We start from the raw sequence: 26,420 nt of genomic DNA, 5'->3' as shown, positions 1-26,420 counted from the left end.
TTAGTGACAACTTTGTGAAAAAATAAAATAAAATAAAAAAGTTTGTAATTTTCCCGCAACTTGTGGCAAAATATAAAATATTCCATGGACTCAACATGCCTCTCAGCAAATAACTTGGGGTGTCTACTTTCTAAAATGGAGTCATTTGTGGGGGTTTTGTGCCATCTTGGCATTTTATGGCCTTAAAAACTGTAATAGGTAGTGAGAAGTGAAATCAAAAATTTACGCCCTTAGAAAGCCTGATGGCGGTGCTTGGTTTTCGGGGCCCCGTACGCGGCTAGGCTCCCAAAAAGTCCCACATATGTGGTATCCCCGTACTCAGGAGAAGCAGCAGAATTTATTTTGGGGTGTCATTTCACATATGCCCATAGCATGTGTGAGCAATATATCATTTAGTGACAACTTTGTGTAAAAAAAAAAAAAAAAAAAAAAAGTTTGTAATTTTCCCGCAACTTGTGGCAAAATATAAAATATTCCATGGACTCAACATGCCTCTCAGCAAATAGCTTGGGGTGTCTACTTTCTAAAATGGGGTCATTTGTGGGGGTTTTGTGCCATCTTGGCATTTTATGGCCTTCAAAACTGTAATAGGTAGTGAGAAGTGAAATCAAAAATTTACGCCCTTAGAAAGCCTGAAGGCGGTGCTTGGTTTTCGGGGCCCCGTACGCGGCTAGGCTCCCAAAAAGTACCACATATGTGGTATCCCCGTACTCAGGAGAAGCAGCAGAATTTGTTTTGGGGTGTCATTTCACATATGCCCATAGCATGTGTGAGCAATATATCATTTAATGACAACTTTGTGTAAAAAAAAATAATAATTTTTTTTTGTCATTATTCAATCGCTTGAGGCAAAAAAATTAAATATTGAATGGGCTCAACATGCCACTTATCAATTTCCTTAGGGGGTCTACTTTCCAAAATGGGGTCATTTGGGGGGGTTTTGTACTGCCCTGCCATTTTAGCACCTCAAGAAATTAGATAGGCAGTCGTAAACTAAAAGCTGCGTAAATTCCAGAAAACGTACCTTAGTTTGTAGATGTGACAACTTTTGCGCAAACCAATAAATATACAGTTATTGACTTTTTTTTTACCAAAGACATGTGGCTGAATACATTTTGGCCTAAATGTATGACTAAAATTGAGTTTATTGGATTTTTCTAATAACAAAAAGTAGAAAATATCATTTCTTTTCAAAATTTGCGGTCTTTTTACGTTTATATCGCAAAAAATAAAAATCGCAGAGTCAGTCAAATACCTTTAAAAGAAAGCTCTATTTGTGGGAAGAAAAGGACGCAAATTTCGTTTGGGTACAACATTGCATGACCGCGCAATTACCAGTTAAAGCAGCGCAGTGCCAAAGTGTAAAAAGACCTCTGGTCATTTACCAGCAAAATGGTCCGGTCTGAAAGTGGTTAAAGGAGATAACCTAGCAATGCCCCATTAAAAAGTAAGGACAGTTCAAAGAAAACCTAGAAAAAATATATTAATACTAATGTCACCATAAAAGCCTAAAAATATTCTACTATTTTAGCTCCAGTAAGATACTTGATATTTAATGTCATTCACATTTTTTGCACCTGCTCTGAAAGTTTTTTGTCACCCCGAGTCTAATGCAAGGGTTATATACAGAGTGCAGGAATCAAGAGTGTGTTATGTGCAGAGTGAGGGTGTCAGGAGTGTGTTATGTCTAGAGTGCAAGGGTCAGGAGTATGTAATATACTGTGAGGTTGTCAGGAAGGGCTAGCCAGTACCCAAGATGGTGGCAGAAGAATACAACCTGTGACCTCAGCCCCTGTCAGAACACCCCTGGTGCATCTGCACGCGCCTGTGCACGCAGGTGTCACATGCGCATTGTCAAGAAGAGCATGCCAGTATTCAGGATGAGAATCCAAGACAACCTGTCAGACTGCCGCCCGTGCGCATGCGTGCATCTTAGCACGCATCAGCTCGCACATGTGTGCGTGCATGCACGCACCCGGTAACAGCTTTTGGCACCCAACAGGCTATTTAAACTCTGCCAGTGCACAGGCACAGTGCTGTCTGCTCTACAGCGTTCCTGTGTGTTCCTGTTACCTGCATCTTGATACCTGTTCCTGTTACCTGACCTGGCTTGCCTCTGATGATTCCTGCTATCCACCTGTAGCCGACTCAGCTTGTCTGACCACCGCACCTGCCTGCTCCTTCTGCTACCTCGCTGCCAGCCCATCACCGACCCGGCCTGTATCTTGACTATTCTTCTGCCTCTGCATCTGCTCCTGACGTGTCCACCATTGTATGACCTTCTCCTATAGCTGCTTCAGATTCCACGGTCTGCAACCAATCAGGCACTCGTGCGACTCTGCACTCCTGTGCTCCCTGTCTGCTCTACTGGGGGGCCTCGAGTCAGAGGTGTAAGAGAGGCCGCCCGCTGCATATCAGTATCTACCGTCAGGTATGTGACAGGGGTCAAACTTGTGTAAGAGTGCAGGGGTTTAGTGTGCAATGTACAGAGTTCAGGGGTCAACATGTGGTCCCTGGTACAAATGCATGGGTCAGGAGTATGTAGGGTACAGAACCCCCATGATTCATTCCACCACCTCTTTCCATAGCACAGCAGAGGCATTTTCACAACACTCCCACATGCACACATTTCCACACACTCACATACTGTATATACACATTCTCACACCCACATATAATTACCCACACACTCACTTATTTTCTCACTTATGTGCCTCTGCTGGCATAGCTGGCTGTCCCTCCAGCTTCTTTTGAGGAAAGCAAGCAGGAGATGGTCCTGAGGAGAAGCAGCATAACATTCCCTATCCCCTTTTTAGGGTTGCCTTCCTAGTGTGTTTACAGAATTGAGGCTTCTCCAAAAACAGTATGTCAAGCAGCCCCAGCACCAGAGAGCATGGGCAGCAGTCAACAGATGTGAAACAAGTGTCCCAGATGCCTGACACTAACGATCACACATCCTGCCACCTCGCAGCACCCATCGGGGCATGAGGCGTGCCCAGTGATTGACCTGTCATCCAGATCTATGGTGAACAGTGAGTTGCGACTCTTATCTATAGGCCTCTCTTTCTCCTCTACTATTAGATTTCAGAACTTTGACTTTGAGGTTGACATGTTTAAGTTTGAAAGAATGCTCAAAATTAAACAAAATTTCCATATAGTACCCAAAACAATTCCTACAAGATCCGTTACATAATTTAAATTAAAGAGTACATTTTTTCCACCGGAACATTTCAACCTTATTGATAGCTTCATACGAACAATCAAACATGATGTACGTAAAAATGTTTCCAATAAGACATACACTAACCTGAGCCCTGATGAGTTTATTGCACTTAGGACACTTAAAGTAGATAAAAGTATCATCATTAAACCTGACGATAAAGGCGGGGCCATAGTGGTCATGGACTACGCTGACTACAGGGAAGGTATGACTGCTATGCTGGCAGGTGCTACAAGTTATGTTCAACTCAACAGAATCCTGTACCCAGTATTAGAAATGCACTACACTCCTTGATTAACATTTGGAAACCGAACAGCGGGTTATCTGACAATACCGCCAAATGTTTATGCAATTAACACCCCCGCTGTCCAGTCATTACCGGCCTACCAAAGATCCACAGAGGAATGAACCCTCTGAAATTTAGACCCATTGTGTTTGGCAAAGGGTCGATCACCCAACCCCTGGCTCAGCTACTTGACCATCTCCTACAACCTTTGGTAAATAAGTTACCAGCCTATATTAGGGATACAAGTGACTTCCTACAGAAACTTCATGTGCATTCACAGACTTTGGCGAAGGATGGAAACTTGCAACCATGGACATAGGATCCCTGTACACATGCATACCCAATGATGCTGGACTACAGGCTGTTAGACATTTTTTGACTGACATGGAATCAACACCCATACCCAAAGAGTTTCACATCAAATGTCACAGCTTTGTGCTTACAAACAACTATTTCTCATTCGAGTGCACCAAGTATGCACATATCCGGGGTACAGCCATGGGGAGTTCAGTGGCCCCATATTTTGCCAAATTCTTTGTAGGACTACTTGAGGAACATTATATTATCCATCTGATCCCTTTACCAACCATATTAAATGTTGGTTTAGGTACATCAATGACATTTTCCTTATTTGGACCGAAGAAGACGCTCGGTTCTTTGACTTTGTTGATTTTTTGAATAGTGTCTTTACAGGAGTTGTGTTCACGCCAGAAATATCACCATGTAGCATTTCTTTTTTAGATGTAATGATCACTAACTCTCAGGGCCCTCTTCACGAAACCCACAGACAGGAATACACTCTTGCCCTATCAAAGTGCACATCCCAAACATCTTCTCAATAGTCTGCCAATATTTCAGTTTATGAGAGTAGTATGTATTTGTTCTGGTGAAGATGACAAACTACGGCAACTTAATAAGATGAGGAGTTTTGGGAAAGAGGGTACCCTATAGAACCTATAGAAGTCCTTGACCATGCACTAACCAAGATTGGACCATCTGCACCAAGTCCTCTGGGCCTTTGGATCGACCGCTGTTCATTTACACATTCAACTATGAATCTGACCATATCAGACAAGCCATTAGGAAAAATTTACATATTCTACAAGCCAACAACACATTGACATATGAACTCAAAATGGGGCCCATAATTGCACATAGATTGAACAAAACACTCCGTGATGTTCTCGTACAAGCCGACCCTAGGCATAAATATGCCAGGACTATACTGAAAATTTCACAGAAAACCGGCTGATCCAAATACCACCACTGCAATGTGTGCAATTCCTTCATATGTGGCAAAAACTTCATGCACCCACATAGGGATAACTGCTACCACATAAAAGAGTACCTGAACTGTAACACTGACCCCTGTGTTTACTGCCTCAAATGCCCATGCACACTTACTTATGTCGGCAAAACAATCGGCCCTTTTAAAAGGAGGTTTCAAAAACACAGAAGTGATATTAGACTCGCTCTAGCAAAAACAGAAGAGGACAGGCAGATTGATCTCAACAAACCAGTTGCAGTGCATTTCGTCAAACATAGACATCAAGCACACAAACTAAGCAGTATGGTCATTGAATATGTCCAACAACCCATTTAAGGAGGTGACCATGACCGTCAACTGCTACAACGTGAAGCCGATTGGATCCATACCCTGGGCATGGTCCATCCTGGAGGACTTAATGCCAACCTATCATTTACAGTACATGCTTCTTGAACGAGAGATAGTTAACCTGTGTTCTTGACTTGAACGACGATCAACCTTATTTCCTTTGACATTGGATTTCTTTTCCTATGCTCAACCCCTCTCCCCCCCTTCCTTGTAATTTTACTCACCTGTGTGGGTGTTGGCCTAATGATAATGTAATATGTGATTATTTTTGAACTGTTGTGATTTTTTTCACTTGTACCTTTCCCTGCATATAATGAACCTTCAGATTACATTTTTGAACATAGTTGACCAGGCCTTTTGCAACCAGGTTCTGAGCCTCCTCCTTTCCCCTCCCCCCCTTTTCACTCCCCTCTCCGCTCCCCCTTTCCCAGCTGCCTTCCCCCCCCCCCTCCTCACTCCCCCCCTTCTTTTTTATTTTATTTTATTTTTATTTATTTTTTCTTTCTTTTTTATATTTATTTTTATTTATTTTTATTTATTTTTATTCATTTTTATATTTATTTTTATATTTATTTATTTTTTTTATATTTTTTTACTTTTATTTAATTATATATTTTATTTTTGTTGCCACTTTTATTTATTCATTATTCATTTTTCTTGTTTATTTATTGTAATATTTACATTTATATTTTTTCCAACTATTTTTATTCTCATAACTTTTGCTGCCCCTTTCTTTCTACTTTCTTTTCTTTTCTTTTCTTTGGCTCTCTGCACCTTTTCTTTTCTCATCTATTTTCAATCATCTATTTTGGTTCTCTAGACTCCTCGTCCTTATCTTTCTCTTGTCTCTCTCTCTCTTTCTTTTGTATTTTTTGCTTCTTGCTCTTCTTGTATCACTCACACTCCCCACATTCACCCCTCCTCCCCACCTTCCCTGATTGGTTGCAGTGTGCCTCGATAGACGGGGCCAGCTGGCGTCATCTGTTTCTATAACATCAGTGGCCATGGTACAGCAGTGTTTCCTGTTGCTCCTGCTAACAATTACCCCCACACGGGCACCGGTCCCTGTCGGGCCATGTGCGCCTACGCCATGGGTTTCCATGGCATCGGTGGCCCCTGGCACTACAGCGTTCCCATTGCTGGGTTAACGACGCTGCATCGCTCATGCGCGATTGGCGATTTCCGTTGTAATTAGACTAATCCTTTACTGCAATGACACTAATCGACATTTAGATTGTGTTATCCATTGTTATGTTCCCTAGCAATGGTCCCGCCCCTAAATGATTCATGATCCACAACACCAAATCCTATATAACAAAACACAGGTAATGTCAGTGGTTTCTGAACTCCTTCTTTACACGTGTTTGTTGGATCTACTTTAACTATGCTAACCTTTTATTTTGCTAATTGTATGTCCTTTTGGTGGGATTTGTGACATCACACCTATCTGGGGGTAGGAGGGGCTTTGGTTTTCTTAATTTTCTGATTGGTTGATGGTAATTTGAATTCTCTCCACTGTTATTCCACGTTTATCACATGTCTGAAGAAGTGGTCCTGTGTGACTCCGAAACATTGCCCCTTCTTGTGTTGGGATCAACAAATTAAGCCTTTGGATGCCCCTTTGTGCTGATCCTTGGTGTGCTGGCAAATATCTATGATGTGACACTAATGACTCCCATGGCAGCGGGATAGCAGTCTATCCAACACATGATCAACAAGAAGATTGTCAACAACCTGTTGCTAACCCGGTTATAATCCATATTTAAGCAAAGCTTGCAAACAGTGCTTATTTGTTGGGTTTGTTTAAACATACAGAAGCCACTTTAATAAATTAGCATGTGTTTAAATAGTAAAAATAGCAAAAAACTTGCATAGGTAAACTTACTGTAGAACAAACATTATCAACAGTATGCAGTAATAAGACAGGCAGCCAAAGATCCAAGAGGAGGAGTGAAGACAGACTGTACCGCAGAATTCCAAGAGAGCCTCTGAATCAATTTCCGCACATCAGCTCCAATTTTGTGTCACTTGGAATTTGTAATAATAGAATAAAATAATTAGCTCTTTTAATCTGATGTGGGTGGGCCATTATGTTGAATTATTCACAGTAATTATTAAGAAAAAATACCCCTGTACTTAGTAGAATGTGTCTTTTTTCATTAATTAAGCACCAAACATTTTTGATATGTATAGTTTTAGAATTAAATTTCAATGGGAAATGTTAGAGAAAGAATCGACTCATGTTAAGAAGTCTTTCAATCTTGTAACTTTCAATTTAGCAGTTTTGGCTTTTTGGATGAGATTTTAACCCAGTAATTAAAGCATGCTTTACGGAACTTGCAATTGGAAAGATATCCTCTATTACACAGTTTTATTTTCACAGATACAAAATAAGAACTAACAACCCAGCTTTATGGATTTTTCTGACTAAGCTCTAGAATCATGAAGAAAGGTGTTTAACGTAAAACATGCCTCCCTAGCCTCCGCAACATCTCTAGAATATGCCCCTTTTTAAACAATGACACCACCAAGCTTCTGAATTCACTCCCTGGTTATCTCTCGTGTCGACTACTGCAACTCCCTCCTTATTGGATTACCTTTACATACACCTTCCCCCCTTCAGTCAAAAATGGATGCTGCTGCAAGACATCCACCTTACCAACCGTTCAGTGTCCTCCACCCCTCTTTGCCAATCCCTCCACTGGTTTCCAATCACTCATAAAATTCAAAGTGGTAACAATAATTTAAAAAGCTATCCCCAAACTCTTCCCCCAGCTACATCACTAACCTATTTTCAAAATGCCAACCAAGCTGCTCTCTTCGGTCCCCCCAAGACCACCTGCTCTCTAGCTCCCTTGTCACCTCATCCCATGCTCACTTCCAGGATTTCTCCAGAGCCTCTCCCATCCTTTGGTGCTCCCTACTCTAATCTGTCCGACTGTCCCCAATCTATCCACCATTAGATGATCCCTAAAAACCTTTCTCTTTAAAGAAGCCTATTCAGCTTCTATCTTATACACTGTTTACTTTCTCCATCAGCTCATCCCCCACAGCTATTACCTTTGGTATCAATTGACCCTCCCTCTTAGATTGTAAGCTCTAACGAGCAGGGCCCTCTGATTCCTCTTGTACCAAATTGTAATGCAACTGTAATTGTCTGCATTCATTTTGTTGGCGCGATATAAATCCTGCAAAATAATAATAAATAATAATAACACCTGCATTTCAGAAACAAAAAGAGATCCTCTGGTGGGATAGTTTTCCGGTCCTCATGGCACCAACTTGCACTGGTGGGCGGGTGACGCAGGTCCCTGTTGCTCTGGCGTGAATTTTACCTTTGTTGGGTGGTGACAGAGTACCTCATGTTTCTGGCATCTCACACTGTGTCCACCATGGCCGCTTGCCTGTGCTCTTGCTGTGGTGTTGAACGCTGCTCGCCCCAGAGGGGGGTCATCCTGTGGATGCCCTTCCCTTGCTAGCTATTCCCACACTAATCAGATGCCCCACCTCTTTGGCATGGCTGCCTCCCCCCACCCCTCCCTTTCTCATTAAAAGTATATAAATGTCAGCAAGTGTTGTCCAACACTCCTGTTGGCTCTCTGGTGAAAAACCTTTCCAGACCTGGGACATTTATTTGAAAGGCCTCCTATGTGGTAAGTTCCGCTTATATTGCTTCATGCTTGGTTTGAAGAGAGAATGTACAGTACCTCTATCTATCTTATTGTGGCTTAGGCATTACTTTTTTGTACATGCCTTTCTATGTTTTTTTAAATCTGTTTGCCTCAGATGCCTTATTTATATCTATTGGATGCATGTATGCATACTGATAGGTCTTTTGTGCATGCATAGACCATATGTATAATAGACATTTAATTGGGACAATCATCTATTGTCCTTCCCTTTTTAGGTATACTTCACTATTTAAAGATATAGATATAAGTTGACCTTCCAGGCCCGTTTCAGCGGACACTGGTCCCCTGCAACATAAATTTTTAAGTAAGCAGATATATACTATTTTACTTCTGTCATTCCCTCTATTTTAAACTTCAGCATTGTAGACGGAAAACACACACACACACATACACACGCACATATATATATATATATATATATATATATATATATATATATATACAGTAGATAAATTACCCTGTTGGGGACACACACACAAGGAACCTCTTGGAATTTCTTCAGCAGCGGGGGGAGCCGTTATTCAGATTGAGTTTCAGCAAGTGATCAATCACAACTGATTTCCCATTGTGGAGACACATACATATAGATCCTTTTAGGATCTTTGGATTTGGTAAGCTGCCATCTATTTATTCCTTACAATGGTGATGAATCATTTTTGGATGTCTGAATTGAACCTTTACTCTTGTAGTGTTTTGGGTGGACATTTTCATTGGATCTAACAGCTGATTCACAGATGGACTAATTTTTATACACACATTTTTTTGTCATTAAGGTTGTTCTTAACATAACCATAATTTTTAACTTGCCTATTCAAGTTTTTTTTTGCACTCATAATTTTATTTCATTTCAGGACTCTTGTTATTCAGACTTTGTTTCACAAGTTTTTTGGCATTGTTTGTTTACACACATTTGGTATTTGCATATAAGTCTATGAACTTATCCATTTCGTTTTGACAGTGCACTTTATACGTAAAACCACATTTACCACATCCTACCAATCCAGGGCTTATTTCAGTGCTGCAGTCTTTCACTATATTGGCCAAGTACAACATTTTTTTAATTGTACATTCTTTTAACAATGGCTTTCTTCTTGCCACTCTTCCATAAAGACCAGATTTATTGAGAGCACGACTAATAGTTGTCCTGTGGACATATTCTCCCACCTTAGCTGTGGATCTCTGCAGCTCCTCCAGAGTTACCATGGGCCTCTTGGCTGCTTCTCTTATTAATGCTCTCCTTGACTGGCCTATCAGTTTAGGTGGATGGCCATGTCTTGGTAGGTTTGCAGTTGTGCCATACTCTTTCCATTTTCCAATGATGGATTAAACAATGCTCTGTGAGATGTTCAAAGCCTGGGATATCTTTTTTATAACCTAACACTGCTTTACACTTCTCCACAACTTTATCCCTGACCTGTCTGGTGTGTTCCTTGGCCTTCATGATGCTGTTTGTTCACTAAGGTTCTCTAACAAACCTGAGGGCTTTACAGAACAGCGTTATTTATACTGAGATTAAATTACACACAGCTGGACTCTATTTACAAATTAGGTGACTTCTAATGGCAATTGGTTCCACTAGATTTTAGTTAGGGGTATCAGAGTGAAAGGGGCTGAATACAAGTACACGCCACACTTTTCAGATATTTATTTATAAAACAAATTGTAAACCATCTATTATTTTCCTTCCACTTTACAAATATGTATCACTTTGTGTTGGTCTATAACAAAAAATCCCAATAGAATACATTTACATTTTTGGTTGTAACATGACAACATGTGGAAAATTTCAAGGGGTATGAATACTTTTTCAAGGCACTGTAAGGCCGCGTACACACGGGCGGATTGTCTGGCCAACTAAGTTCGTCAGACAATCCGACAGACAGTCCGTCCTACTTTTGAATGAACGGACTTGACCACACACGATGAACAGACAGTCCGCTGAAAGCTTGCGCGATGACGTGTACAGCACGTACGACGGGACTAGAAATACGACGTCCAATACACTGCAATGCAACCTTTGGCCGTGTAAATCCTTTCTGAGCATGCGCCATACTTAGTCCGTCCAACTTGCCTACTCACGAGCGGACTGTCTGCTGAAACCAAGTTTGGACGGACTGTATTACGGAAATTCCGAAAGACTTAGTCCGCCAGACTGTCCGCTGAAAAAGTCCGCTGAAGCCCACACACGAGCGGATTGTCCGCTGAAACACGTTTCAGCGGACTAAGTTGGACAGACAGTCCGCCCGTGTGTACGCGGCCTAAGGTTGATGGGAATCACTCCCACTGTTCTATTGTGACAGAACACTATGATCAGTGTTGCTGGCTATAGCTGGTGGCAACAATCATTAGAAAAACCCGACAGGGAGGTTGCACTACCAGCTGTTTAAACTAAATAAATATGCGGATTCCCCCCCATCCAATCTATCAAGGTGGATTGAGAAATCACTCCAACTGCTCTATTGTGTCTGAACACAATAATCTGTGTTGCTGGCTATAGCCGGCAGCACTAATCATTCAGAAAAACCTGACAGGGTGGTTGTATAACCAGTGTGCCCATACATGAATTGAAATTCAGCCAGTCCCTGCTGAACCAGTGGAATTAAGTTTGTATGGCCAGCTTAAGTGTGATATATACCTAACTATGGACTTAGAAACATAGGAGAGTGGTGCTAGAAAAAGACCAAGTGGTCCACGAGTCTGCCTTTTTGTTGTATTTTTGTTTGCTTGTTTTTAACTGCTTCCCGCCCGCCCTATAGCCGAATGACGGCTATAGAGCAGGCGCTTTCGTCCGGCAATCATGTTATTATTGTGAGTGTTTTTATACCTAAGGTTTAACAATAAAACTGTCAGTGAGCACTATGAGAGGGTTTGTTTTTGTATGAGAAACTCTTGTGAGCTGCTTACCTTTTGGGATATCTGTGAAGAAGACTATATTCATAATATTATCCTATGAGGAGACACGTGTGCTTTCTGATCTAATTCCACAAGATGAGCAGTTTGGAGTATCATGGAGAGAAGTGCACCGTATGAGGATTGAATCACTATGAGAAGAGTGTGTTTTCATGTTTTGCACAGTGGACTTGGATTGTGTATTTGTATATGGGCACATATTCCAGTAGTCATTATTGCACTGTGACTTTTGACTTTGGACTTTCAAATGTAATATTGATTGCACTTTTTATTTATTGTTGTTTATTGTGATATATTCACACTTTATTGGTATTTATAGATCTGCACAGTTTTATTACTTATTGTCTAATACTAGGGGAGGTGATATAACTAGTAATGTTAGTGGGCTGAAACTTTATATATGTTTTCTTTATATATTACTTTAACAAGTCCTGTTTGCACGCGGTTGCGCAGGTTTTTTTAGTTATTGTGCAACCTCTGATACACATTCTACATCTAAGTCTAAGCCATTTTTTGGAACCAGATCCTTTATCTAATACAACTACTAAATTATACTTTTTGAAAGGACACCCTATCCAGCCACTATTAGTCCCAAGTAATGTAACTGTTTTACTTTTCCAAAGGCATTTTTAGAAATGTATTTATTTTTCTGTAGAAACAGAAGTGATTTGTTTAACCTGTATGGTTTTCAGTACTAACAGGCTATGGCTATATATTACTGGTTGGAAAGGTAAACCGGGAGGGATATGCATATCTTCTGGTAGCAGCAAATGCATATCTGTCTACAGAAAGCACTGCAGATGCTGAAATTCTAATTGATGTTAACATGCAGAATAAGCAAAAGGAGAAGGTTCTTGAAAACCTTTGAGATTGTGAACATGCTAATGGATATCATTCTTTGCATTCGAAAGTACACCTTGCTTGCAGAGGGAGGACTGAAACTGCTAATAATTTGCACAAGCCTAATCGAAATGATGGTCATTTTCTTGAGCTTGCTTTGCCTCTTAGCAAGAGGTTAGGACTCTGATCAGTAAAATAAAAGCACAGCACCCCTATAGTAAAGTAAATGGTAGCAAGGTAACACGGTCAAGTAAAACTTCAGTCAATCACAAAAAAAAAATGGTTTAGAGAAGCTGAAAAATTCAGTGTGGAAAAAGACAGTGAACAAGATATTTCAGGGAAAGAACAATTTCAGAGTGAACGGGTGGGGGGGGGGGGGGGGGGGGGGTCTCTAATAATACTTATTATTAGTGGCACAACTAGAAAAAGCCTGTTTGGAATTTTCAAGTTGGAAAAGCTCTCCTTTCACGTTATTAACTGCTTGCCGACCAGCGCACGACGATGTACAACGGCACAATGGCCCGGCTGTGCAAATGTGTGTACCTCTACTCCCCTTTAAGAGGCGGCTTAGTGGGCACGTGCCCGACGCATACTCTGTGAGCGTACCTGTGGGTCCCACAGACTCAATGTCTGCAGGGGGCCCGCATTCGTGAGCAGCAGAACGGGGAGATGCCTATGTAAACAAGGCATTCTCATGTTCTGCCTAGCAACATGTCAGGGATCTACTGCTCCCTGTCATTGGGAGCAGTGATCTCTGTCATGTTGTAGCGATCCCACCCCCCCCCAGTTAGAATCACTCCCTAGGACATACTTAGCCCCTTGATCACCCCCTAGGGTTTAACCCCTTCCCTGTCAGTGTAATTTCCACAGTAATCAACGCAGTCATCTACACAGTAATCAATGCATTTTTATAGCACTGATCACTGTATGAATGTCACTGGTCCCAAAATAGTGTCAAAAGAGTCCGATGTGTCAGCCACAATGTCGCAGTCACAATAAAAATTGCAGATCACTGCCATTACTAATAAAAAAAATGATAAAAATGCCATAAATCTATCCCCTATTTTCTAAATGCTATAACTTTTGCGCAAACCAATCAATATACAGTTATTGCGATTTTTTTTTACCAAAAATATGTAGAAGAATACATATTGGCCTAAACTGAGAAAGAAATTTGTTTTTTTTATATATGTTTTTGGGCATATTATAGCAAAAAGTAGAAAATATTGTCTTTTTTCAAAATGTACGCTTTTTTTGTTTATAGCGCAAAAAATAAAAGCCACAGAGGTGATCAAATACCAAAAAAGAAAGCTCTATTTGTGGGAAAAAAGGATGCCAATTTTTTTTGGGTGAAACATTGCACGACCATGCAATTGTCAGTTAAAGCAATGCAGTAGCATATCACAAAAAGTGCTCTGGTCAGGAAGGGGGTAAATTCTTCCGGGGCTCAAGTGGTTAATTTTATTGGCTGCACATTTCATGGGGTTGCAAATCAAATCGAAAGCTATAATGGAGTACAGCCCTACATTAAAAAAATCCTGTGTGATTTTGTAGACATCTGGAGCTTGCCCATGTTCTTAATTTGGTGATTATTGATGTGACACGGTGTACCACTCCTAAGAAATCATTCTTTGGACTCTTATAAAAACATCAGTTTTTCTTTTCTTTTTTTTTCAGAGACATACTAACACTTTTTGTTTGAACTTTACTGGTCTGTTCTCAGCGACAAGGGCATGCACTATAGAATTAGGAACACTGGTTATACTAGATAGAGAAGCAAGCCAACAGCTTGCATACCACTTCTGGTTCCATTGTAGACCAATTAAACGCTTTTTGCACAATTTTACTGTATTGCTTGGAACACATTCCAAGGGAAATGACAAATCATACGCCAAATCACACATACACCATAAGACACATATTGAATTGTAACATTGGGTTTGGATGAATGAGGAATACTCGGAATTGTCAGGAGTGGAAAGTGAGGTCCCCCAGGGCTCTGTGCTGGGACCAATCCTATTTAATTTGTTCATAAATGACCTGTAGGATGAGATAAACAGTCCAATCTCTGTATTTGCGGATGATACTAAACTAAGTAGGGTGACGTGGAAACCTTGCAAGTAGATCTGAACAAATTAATGGGATGGGCAACTACATGGCAAATGAGGTTTAATGTGGAAAAATTTAAAATAATGCATTTGGGTGGCAAAAATATGAATGCAATCTACTCACTGGGGGGAGAACCTCTGGGGGAATCTAGGATGAAAAAGGACCTGGGGGTCCTAGTAGATAACAGGCTCAGCAATGGCATGCAATGCCAAGCTGCTGCTAACAAAGCAAACAGAATATTGGCAAGCATTAAAAAAGGGATTAACTCTAGAGATAAAACGATAATTCTCCCGCTCTACAAGACTTTGGTCCGGGCTCACCTGGAGTGTGCTGTCCAGTTCTGGGATGTACTGGAAATGAAGCGAGTACAGAGAAGGGCAACAAAGCTAATAAAGGGTCTGGAGGATATTAGTTATGAAGAAAGATTGTGAGCACTGAACTTATTCTCTCTGGAGAAGAGACGCTCGAGAGGGGATATGATTTCAATTTACAAATACCACACTGGTGACCCCACAATAGGGATAAAACTTTTTGGTGGAAGGGAGTTTAATAAGACACGTGGCTACTAAAAAATTAGAAGAAATGAGATTTAACCTTAAACTGCGTAGAGAGTTCTTTACTGTAAGAGCGGCAATGTGGAATTCCCTTCGGTGGTTTCAGGGAGGGGCATTGATAGTTTCAAAAAACTATTAGATAAGCACCTGAACCACCACAACATACAGGGATATACAATGTAATACTGACATATAATCACATACATAGGTTGGACTTGTGTCTTTTTTCAACCTCACCTACTATGTAACTATGTACGTTTTTTTCTTTAAAGCTGAATACAAAAAAAAAACAGATAATCATCCCAGTCCTGTAATATGTCAGCAAACAGTACATGGAGGGGTTACATAGACAGAAGCAATTACATCTTAAAGGTATTACAAAGAGGTTTGAAGTTGACATTTTAAATACAAATATTGTGGGTACAGTTAAAGTGCACAGTAACTCCACATAACTAATTTCATCATCTTGGGGACTGGGAAATGGTTTCAGCTCTTTATCACTCTCATCATACTTAGCAACATTTGCCTGACAACATCCTTGATAAATCTTCCCATTCTCCTTCACTCTCACTAGAGAGACATTGCTATAGTCTACAGAAATAATGTCAACATCTTGAGGAGTGGGTTGTAGAATACTTTCAGCTCTGTACAATCATCATCCTCATCATACTTAACAACACTTGCTTAATCAATTACTGGTCATCCTGATCATACTTAGAGACAACTGCGTAGGTAGTTTTCCAGTCATCTGTTTCTTTGTTGTTATATACATCTTAGATGTTGTTCATCAAGCACAAATATGTAGAAATAAGGAATCATTATTTTTCTGAATACGTTTGTATTATTGTGATATAAATACAATGCAAATTATATTTTTTCTATGTTACATTGTGGTATCTGACAAAAAAAGGCAATGTTGTTGCAGTGGTTGTGTTGAATGTAACCACTTGCCAGACGCCATATATCAATATGACATCGGCAAAGTGGTTTCAATGTACTGACCGGGCTTCATATGATGTCCATCAGGATATCAAGCCGCTGCGTGCCCCCGCGGGTGCGCATCGCAACAATCGTTGTTGCGGTGTGTCAGTCTGACAGTCCGATCTAGGTAAAGAGTCTCTAACGGAGACTCTTTACCACGTGATCAGCCGTGTCCAATCACAGCTGATCATGATGTAAACAGGAAGAGCCGGTGATCAGATTTTACTCACTCGCGTCTGTCAGACGCAAGTAGAGGAGAACCGAACGGCTGCTCCTCTGACGGGGGGTCTGTGCTGATTGATTATCAATGCAGCCCCCTCGGATGCCCACACTGGACCACCAGGGATGCCACTAGGACTACCAAGGATGCCACTACCAGGTATGTCACCCTAGACCACCAGGGATGCCAATCAATGCCCACAATGGGCATCACTGATTGACAGGCATTATTGTTTGGCAATGATTGGCATCCATCCGTACCATCAATAATTGTACATCAGTCTCTATCAGTGCCCATCCATGCCCAATCCCTGCCACCTATCAGTGCCCATCCATGCCACCTATTAGTGCCCATCTGTGCTGCCTATCAGTGCCCATCCATGCCTATCCATGCTGCCTATAAGTGCCCACCCATGCCGCCTATTGGTGCCCATCTGTGCTGCCTTTCAGTGCCCATCAGTGCCACCTATGTGTACCATCAGTGCTACATATCCGTGACACCGATCAGTGCCCATCGGTGCCACCTATCAGTGCTCCATCAGTGCCGCATATTAGTGCCCATCATCAGTGCCACCTCATCGGTGCCCATCAGTGCTGCCTTATCAGTGCCCATCAGTGCAGCCCCATCAGTGCCCATCTGTGAAGGAGAAAGCTTAAAAACTATTGTCTAAAAAAACCTTTATATGTACGTTTTTCACGTTTCCTATTATGCTTCATCCAATTGTGCTGTTTTAGCATTTAGATGTTGCGATCTGGTGACATCCCAATATTAACTTGTACAAATTCGAATTCCTGATTGCATTGTATAGCAATATATACCATAAGCGCTGTGTAAACTGTTGGCACTATATAATAATAATTAATACTCTTTGTAATAGATAAATCATATATTTAATTAGTTAAACATAAAGCAGTTGATTCTTATAGGCTAATATGTTAAGCATAGAGTTTCACTAAGGGTATGAGGGAGATTTACTAAAACTGGTGCACTCAGTATTTGGTGCAGCTGTGCATGATAGCCAATCAGCTTCTTACTTCAGCTTGTTCAATTAAGCTTTGACAATAAAACCTTGAAGCTGTCTGGTTACTATGATGAGCAGATTTTGCACTCTCCAGTTTTAGTAAATAACCCCTTATGTGTCTACCAAAAGTATTATTCAGTTTCAAAAATGCATTTAAATTCCCAACACTTTTTCTGAACTACTGTACTTTAATTTGCTCAGTTTTTAGAAGGAGTACTCCTGCTTCAATAATATTGATATAAATTGCTGTTAAATAAGCGGTTTCCTAATTGAATGTCTAAATGCAATGTCCATAAATGTTTACAACTACAAAAAAACTTTAACTTTTTACAATGACAACTATGTTTTTTTAGTTTGAAAATACGTGACATCTCCTAGAAACTCCTTACTCATGTAACTTGCATACTGTCTCTATCAGAAATTTGAACAGAGTATGGCCAGCACTATCTCTTATTACAACATTGGGACCCGTCATGGGATAATATAAAAGCTGGACCTCCTACTCAGCAATTAGACAAGTGAGCTGTACTGTCTATTTCATTATCTACATAATAATTTACAATATTTGTTAAAATCTTTGCAATGCAGATAGTCAACTTAGACCATGTTTCCTTAAGCAAATCTGAAGTTCAGCTGAATCAGGTAAACAAGTTAAACAATGCTTGCACTTTCATTATTTCCTTTTCAGTCCTTTTTGTAGCTATTTTTATTTTGATCATACATTTGGAAGGCCAGGCCAACAATGAATTAGTGAAAGAAAAAAAAAAACATACAAAAAACAGATGCTGCCATAGTTTTCTGCTTTCTAGAGCCTATAATGTAAAAAGAATGACGCTATCACAATGAAAACTGCAGCAAGTTGTATTTTTAATCTAGTACATAAAAACAAAGTATAAAAGGAATAAAAAAACAACTGTAGCATAGCATTGCATTTATAATCACAGGTCTCAAAAAAACTGTGTACCCCAAGCTGGTCATAGACAGTAGAGGGTGGCTGGATATGCAAATACAGTCCAAACTCAATTTTTTGTCTACAGCATGTTTTGCCTCTGGAGCAAGAAACACCTCAAAAATTAGATTTTCAGAGGAAAAAGAGTGTCTTTGGCTACTTCAAAGACATTCGATTGAAAATGGCCAGACAAAACGACCAAAGTATTATTTAATGTCTATGTTAACTTATAGTACAATCCTGATTAATAAAAGTAATTTACAGCTTAAAATAGCATCCTCCTAATCAACCCATTATGATGTTATTGTAATTCAGATGTAAATAAATAAACTAAATCTTATAGATAGATAAAATAAGATAGAAAAAGATAAACCTTTTATACCACCACCCCCTCCCTTCAGAATGTAAATTCTACGAGCATGGCCCTCCTGTCCCTTCTGTATTGTACTGTAATTGTGCTGTCCCCCCCTCTACACTGTTGGAGCTATATAAATCGTGAATAATAATAATAATAATATAAAAAAAAATGAATGGAATGATATTTATGATTCTGAGACCTTCAATACTAATTCCTATTCTTAACAGCTAATCTAATCATTACCATTGATTAAATTCCACATAAATAGGAATGTACAAACACAGAATAATTCTAACTAGGAAACACAGGATGTTATTGTTAAATCATTATTATGGTTATGATTCATAATTTCTCTTTATTGTCATTTCTCAACAAAGACTAGACTTTAGGTGTGCAAAACTAGGATCTTGGCTATTTATGCTGAACAGAATTCTAGTTTCCAAGGTAAGCAGATTAGGTTTTACTGTAAATGTGCTATGAACCCTGTAATCATAGCTAGCTTAAGTGTCTACACACAGGGATCTGCTGAGACATTGATCCATGGCACCAGTAGTATATTGAGGAATGTGTAAAGATTACTCAAAACATAATATAAGTTAAAGAAACCGTAGAGGTTAGAAACAGTTATTCAAAAAACTCTCAAAAGATATAGAGAGGTGGTCTTCATTCCCATCTTCCTTGAAGATTGCCTTCTATTATGAATGTTCAGAGATTTTAGGGTTGATTTACTAAACGGAAACAGGATGTTCACATTGCAAGAGAAGCTGCACTTTGCAAAGGAGTTTGCCCCAGAGCTTGCTGAATGTGGTACAATTGCCAATCACATGCAAACTGCAATTTTGCTTGCTTGCACATGATTGGATGAAGGAAGTCAATAGAGCTTTGACTCATTCACAAAGCTCTGGGGCAAATTCCCTGGCAAAATGCAACTTTCCTAGAGGAGTGAAAAGCCGATTTGCCCTTAGTATATCAACCCCCTCTTATTTATTTAGAATATTTCCAATAGAAATCCAGAGATCTGACCTTCTCCATTTCTAAAAGAGATTGTTAAAATTTATTTGGGTTGACAAACAGCCTAGGGTTCATAAGCATAGATTGTATACCCCTAAAAAACAAGGAGAATTAACAAATAATATTCCACTCTTGAAACCCTTGACCCACATGGACCACAATCAGATCACAATTGGCTAGTCCCAAGCAAATTGAGCACCCAATGTGAATTCCATCAAGGGGTAGACCAACCATTATATGCCCATCTCTTTCAATATCTCTCCGTCTCTGGCACTATCTTTGCAACATACACAAATTCAATGGCTCTTACAATCCAATGGCTCCATATTCCCTACAGTCCTGCTTTCAACCCAAAGATTTCCCAAGGTAAATCAACCAAGGACACTTGAGAATAGCTGGCCTGTGCAACAATGAAGGAATCCTGCTGGATCACTCCTGCAAGAAAAAACTGATAACCCCCTGCTTCTAAAAGATTGGCTTTTCCAGTATGAAAAAAAAAAAAAGAGAGCAGGACCTGGGGGAGGAGATGACATTGGCAGAATGGTATAAACTAGCAATTAGGGCACCTAATACATTATAAGTATTTTAATTATTGAAGCAAGTTATAAGGTGTTCTTAGGATAGTATATGGTTTCATTCAGATTATCTTCTTTATACCTGATGCATCACCTATATGTGGTGGTCTTGCCAAAAAGTCAGGTGATACTGAATTAGGATATATAATTTCATATATTCTCTCACCCAAATAAAATCTTAGCAAGTCTTAGCAAGTCCCCATTCAAGGTATTGCTAAACAGGTTTAGTGGGAGATTCCTGGACCATTCAGGAGGCTAATATCCATAATTTTATAGAAGCTACAAATTTCATAGCCAGATCATGGAAGACATTGCCTATCCCTTTGAATTGGTAAGAGCTAAACTCTCCTGGATAATAATCATTGCAAAATGATCTTCAATACTACATGACTGGATGGGGGTCTTCGTGAGAGTCTAGGACCCATGAATTCAATACTTCCAGGGACAAGACGAGAAGAGTGAGCAGTTGACTCTGCAAGACAGAAACCACCTTTCTGTCCATAACCTATTTTTTTTTTTATCCCATTCTCTTGTATTATACTTTACAATTCCCTTTGTTTTTCTTACAATAATTTTACCATAAATGCAGTGGTTTTATGGAACTCTGTGGGATGAATTTACTAGAACTGGAGAGTGCAAAATCATTTGCAAATGTCCATGGTAGCCAATGAGTTTCTAATTTCAGCTTGTTCAATTAAGCTTTGACAAAAAACCTGGAAGCTTATTGGTTTCTATATAAAGCTGCACCAGATTTTTCACTCTGAGGTTTTAGTAAGTCAACCAGTGTGTCTGCCATGGAAAGGCAAGGGAAAATGGCTTTTGTAGACCATTAATGATCGACTGACTTACTTATATATAATGACTGTGGAGACACAAAGACTATGCTAAAGTCTTGTAAACAGATTTCAATTGCCTTTTTTTCCTAATTAAGAAGTCATATAAAAAAGAGGGATCCTCGCTCTCCAAAAGGTGTAATGTCCTTAATTACAAATTATGTTAAATGCTGGTAACTGGTATTTCAGAATAAAGAAGACAGCCATCCTCAGAGGGTGTCCATTACCTCTGTAGACAAGTCAATAGCAAAGAAAGGGAGGGGGGAGGCGCCCTCCCCTTATTTTCCTAATTATAGAGGGAATGTTAAATAATGTAACCACACTGGTTTTCTATATTGGCAATCTTAATTTATCTTGGGAAAACTTCATAAGAGTTATCGAAAAGAAACAATTTAGAAACAGTCATTCATTAATTTTATAAAGAAAATTATATTTATACATAATATTTTTGCCACTTACCTTGTCCGCAGGTTCTCAGCTACTGGCTCTCCATCATATACAGACAAAACATCAAAGTCTTCTTCTAAGGCAAATGAATGGAACCACAACTGTATTCGATTTTTAGCCTCTGTACTAATTATCCACGTGCAGTTGGCATAATTTGGATATCCATATGGGAATCCCGGACTTTCTACTGTTCCATTGGGCTCATGTAGATTGAAACTACAGTTCTGACCTGAGGGAAGAATACAAAAGAAAATGTATATAAAAATAATGTATTAGAAGACACATTATGATATATAATCTTATGAACACAAAGCAGTCATTGCCGTGTGTAAAATCTGACAGTATCAAACAAGAGCTGCATCTAGTTGTGTGACAAATTAATCACATATTCCTCACTGCTAGCCACGAATAATTCCTTACATCAAATCACACCAGTAATGCATATTTCTTTTAAAAAAAAAAACCTAAACAACAGATTGTCTCACATAAAGCTATCTACAGGTATGCATGCAAAACATTCCAAAATCACCATCTGATATTTCATATTATTAGCTTAGAGCAATACACTGTTACGTCAGTCATTTCAGGCTTACATGAGGCAGAGCTGTGTCCCCAGCAGTGTTCTTAATGGACAGAAGAAGGATTTGTATAAGAACATATCATCCCTCATATCCACAAATTAATCTCAGAATACCTTCAGGTATGACAGGCCTCTGAAAATGGTTTATGTAGTTTAACTCTAATATGGTTGTGTTTTGTATCTTAGACTTATTGTTCTTTTAGATGTGATCCATTTATCCATCAGCTTTGTTGCTACTATGCAGAATATATATACTGCCTATATATATATATATATATATATATGTGGTGCTGGCTCCTGAAGAACACACGCTGTGTTTTTGAAAGTTAATGTTACACCTGAACTGTAGTTTGGTTTGGGTACAATTGTTCTAAATTTGGACCTCAGCATCAGTCTGACTGGACTACAGGATGTTCAGCCTGGCCACATGGGGCACTGTCTCTTCTGGCAGGCATGGAACCACAGTCTAGTTGGGTGCTTTAAGTTTACTCTCTGTCGGAGCCCGCCCAGTGGGATTGTCACTCTTGCTTTGTTTTCTTGGAGAGGGTACTTAAGATGCAGATGTCACGTGGTTCGGGGGTTCCGGCCTAGAAGTACGTTCTGACTCCATGGTCCTGGTCCTCCTGACCAGCCCCCAGGAAGGCTATGGCCTGGGTTGCAGATCCATCCGACTTGTTGTCTCGGGGCTGGCTAGCCCAAGGCAAGGAAACTTAAGAAGGATTCCAAGGTGGTCCGGTGCCACCTCTGGTAGTTGGAGAGGCCCAGTAACTTCATAGCTATCCAGGGGAGGACTCTTCAGAAGAAGGCCAGGTATGGGTTGGCTTCTTAGCAAGAGCCTGGAGGGGCTGAAGTACCTAAGTGAATCCTGTCTCGTGGGTATCGCCAAGCTGGCTGAAAGATCCAGGTATCACACGAGTGTTCCACAAGTTTTAGTTTCCTGAATGTTCTACAACAACGTCTGTGACAGAGATGTATTCCTGTAAGTTCTACAACAACATCTGTGGCAGAGACTTGTTCCTGAGTGAAGCACCTTGTACCTTGAACATCAGAATCCTATTTTAAAGAGACTGTTCGTTGTCTAAGTCTCTGCAAAAAAAATCCCTTTATGCGGATCTGTCGTCAGTCTCTAGAGTTACTGGGTATCTACCAGGCAAACCCCTAGACACAAATCGAGGAGAAGATGGTAACGGTAAGCCCAATCAAACCAGCAGCTCCTTTGGGGGTTAGTGCTACATTGAATGTTCCCTGGATAAGTTTTTTATGTTATCTGGGAAGGTAGCCAATTGCTTAAAGAGACCCTGTCACTAACGTATAATACATTTTAAGCAAAGGCACATACAAAAAAGTATTCTATATACTTACCCATGATGTTTTTCTATTCAATTAATTGTTTTTATTAAATTGCAAGGTGCCTTTGAACTAGAAAATGTGACTACGCCAGAATGAGTCAATTCTGCGCTTCCACCCTCCTTGCAGTCAAGGCCGTCTTTAATATAGATTGGACCCTGGGCACACATTTTTTTGGGGCCCCCCATGCAATTTCCCTCTCCACCTACTCTGAGACATACAATAAATAGCAGCTAGACTTAAAATCAGTTTTCTGTATCAGATCAGGCAGCAATTGAGATTGGTTGCCAGCAGTTACAGCATATCATTACTGCTTACTGACTAGTTGCTAGAGGTTACAGCACACATTATGGCTCACTGATTAGTTGCTAGAGGTTACAGCACATCACTCCCTCACAGCAGGGGAGCATGATATACATAGGAATGTCGCCTTTATTTGCATATCAATGCCACAGGCCACAGCTATTTACTTAATATTGTCGCCGCTATTTACATATAAATGCTGGTTATTTACATGTAAACATAGGATCTGCAGGTGAGTCATCTGTACACAACAATAGGGCACAGCTGGGCAGCATTAGTACCAGCACTGCACACTGAGATATCAGGACACAGCACAGGAATAAAACTTCAAGGCACAAGGGAATTTAAACCTGGGTAGTTGGCAAGTATGAGGCAGCTGTTTTGGGCCCCACAACAATGACAGGGCCTAGGGCAGCTTCCCCTTTTGCCCTGCCTTAAAGACGGCCCTGCTTGCAGTTCAGAGCCTTCTTATCAACTGACAGTGTCTAATTATTGTCTGTGATGGCCCTACTTCTCTAGCCCTATCTTCCCCTTGTTACATAACCTTTAATTTATCTTGGTGAGAAAGGAAGTGTCATATAAATTGTTGTTTGAGTGACAACTCTGAGGCTGTTGATATTACATCCAACATGGTGGTGCCCAGCAGCAGTTTCAGGGCCTTTAAATGTCTACCCAAGGGAGACTTACAGGTAAAAAAAAAGCATAACGCATATTTATTAATTGTTTAGTTAATTGTTTAGGGGTATAGCGACAGTGTCCTTTTAACCCAGTTTCTTTATCCAGAAAAAAACTGAGGTAAGGTTTATTGCATCGAGAAGTGAAATAAAATGGCTTCATGATTAATAAAAGGAAGATAAAAAATGTGAAGTTTAAAATAATTCAAATACTGACTGGCAGGCTTGGTCAGCGAGCCCTAAAATATTTGATGTCTGGGGGAAGGGGGTGGCTTGTAGGGAGGGACACTGATGGAATTATTTATCTTAGATAATTCACATACTGCATTCTGTTAGTTTACCCAAAACAGAAAGCATTATTAATCATTGTAAACTACTCTACACATTGCCATGGACACAAGATAACAATGATCTGAATATCTGTGGGTACCTGCAAATGCTGCAAGGCAGGTGCCATTAGGGGCAATTGGCATCTTCTCTTTGTGTGAATGTCAACTGAGCAAGTTTTTGGATACTGTAGCCTGAGGACAGTCAGATGATGCATCTGTGACCGTTTGCTAAAGTCTATGGTAGTGTTAGCATGGAAAGAAGGGCAATTATCTGGTATTTTTCTCACACGTTTGTTTTCTTGTTGCACAAATTTATAGAATTGTATGTTTTAACCTTCAGTTATTATTGCTATTATTGTTGTTAATATCATTGCTATCAATTACCATTGTACAAGCATATACACATTTTTGTACACTGCATTGCACTGCATGCAACATAGGGATATGATCTTGCAGCTTCAGCTTCCCTGGGTCAGTGAGCAGCTGCTGCAGGAGATAGGACTGAATGGTATCAATGGCTAGGCCATAGGAGTCTATGAGTGACATCATGGCTCCCAGAATTAACAGCCATTGTTGAGCACTCCCCTACAAAGGGAAGCTAGGGGTGCAGGATCCCATGACAGGACTGGATTAAAAAAGTAAGTACACAGATCTTTTTTACATGAGGTATGTAGGATAGGTTGGAGGGGGGGGGGGGGGGGGGGGACATTTTTAAGTTAGCTTTACTACCACTTTAGAGAAATTAGCCATTATGTCCAGTGACCTATTTGCCAGTTATAAAAGTCTTATTGTGTATGGGGAGAATGAACAAAAATAATGTGTATTCTGCGGAGCATTTAAAAAAAACTCTGCAACACATGCACACTTCCCGTGTTTATAGGTTTAAAATCATGTAAATGATTTACGGATGTGGATTTGCGGATAGTTCAGAATCAGATCAAATATCAAACAGACCTTACTGATACAGTATCTCACAAAAGTGAGTACACCCCTCACATTTTTGTTAATATTTTATTAGAGCTTTTTAAAATTATTAGTAATATTAAATTACACTTTGCTACAATGTAAAGTAGTGAGTGCACAGCTTGTATAACAGTGTAAATTTGTTGTTCACTCAAAATAACTCAACATACAGCCATTATTGTCTAAACTGCTGGCAACAAAATGAGTACACCCCTAAGTGAAAATGTCCAAATTGGCCAAAACATCCACCAACTCTGTGATGTCATCATGGAGTAGTGGAAGAGGACTCCAGTGGCAACCTGTGAAGCTCTGGTGAACTTCATGCCCAAGAGGGTTAAGGCAGTGCTTGAAAATAATGGTGGACACACAAAATATTGACACTTTGGGCCCAATTTGGACATTTTCACTTGTACTCACTTTTGTTGTCAGCGGTTTAGACATTAATGGCTGTGTGTTGAGTTATTTTGAGGGGACAGCACATTTTCACTGTTATACAAGCTGCACACTCACTACTTTACATTGTAGTGAAGTGTAAATTCTTCAGTGTTGTCACATGAAAAGATAGAATAACATTTTTACAAAAATGTGAGGAGTGTACTCACT

The 26,420-nt window shown here is 39.9% G+C and overlaps 1 protein-coding gene across 3 annotated transcripts in view; it reads right to left on the bottom strand.

Annotated features, from left to right (window-relative positions):
- Positions 1-26,420, bottom strand: part of CSMD2 (CUB and Sushi multiple domains 2) — a 1,348,498-nt gene that overhangs the window by 1,162,143 nt on the left and 159,935 nt on the right. For all 3 annotated transcript variants that reach the window (XM_077481921.1, XM_077481922.1, XM_077481923.1), the window contains exon 2: positions 21,634-21,850. In XM_077481921.1, coding sequence (XP_077338047.1) covers positions 21,634-21,850 — 217 coding nt within the window. The remainder of the gene's footprint in view (positions 1-21,633; positions 21,851-26,420) is intronic.

The sequence above is a fragment of the Lithobates pipiens genome, unplaced genomic scaffold (assembly GCF_037356315.1).
Source record: "Lithobates pipiens isolate NorthernLeopardFrog02 unplaced genomic scaffold, aLitPip1_a1.2 Scaffold_16, whole genome shotgun sequence".
In the NCBI taxonomy this organism is placed as follows: Eukaryota; Metazoa; Chordata; class Amphibia; order Anura; family Ranidae; genus Lithobates; species Lithobates pipiens.
The sequence above is the reverse complement of the archived record's forward strand: the minus strand, read 5'-3'. Positions and strand labels throughout refer to the sequence as shown.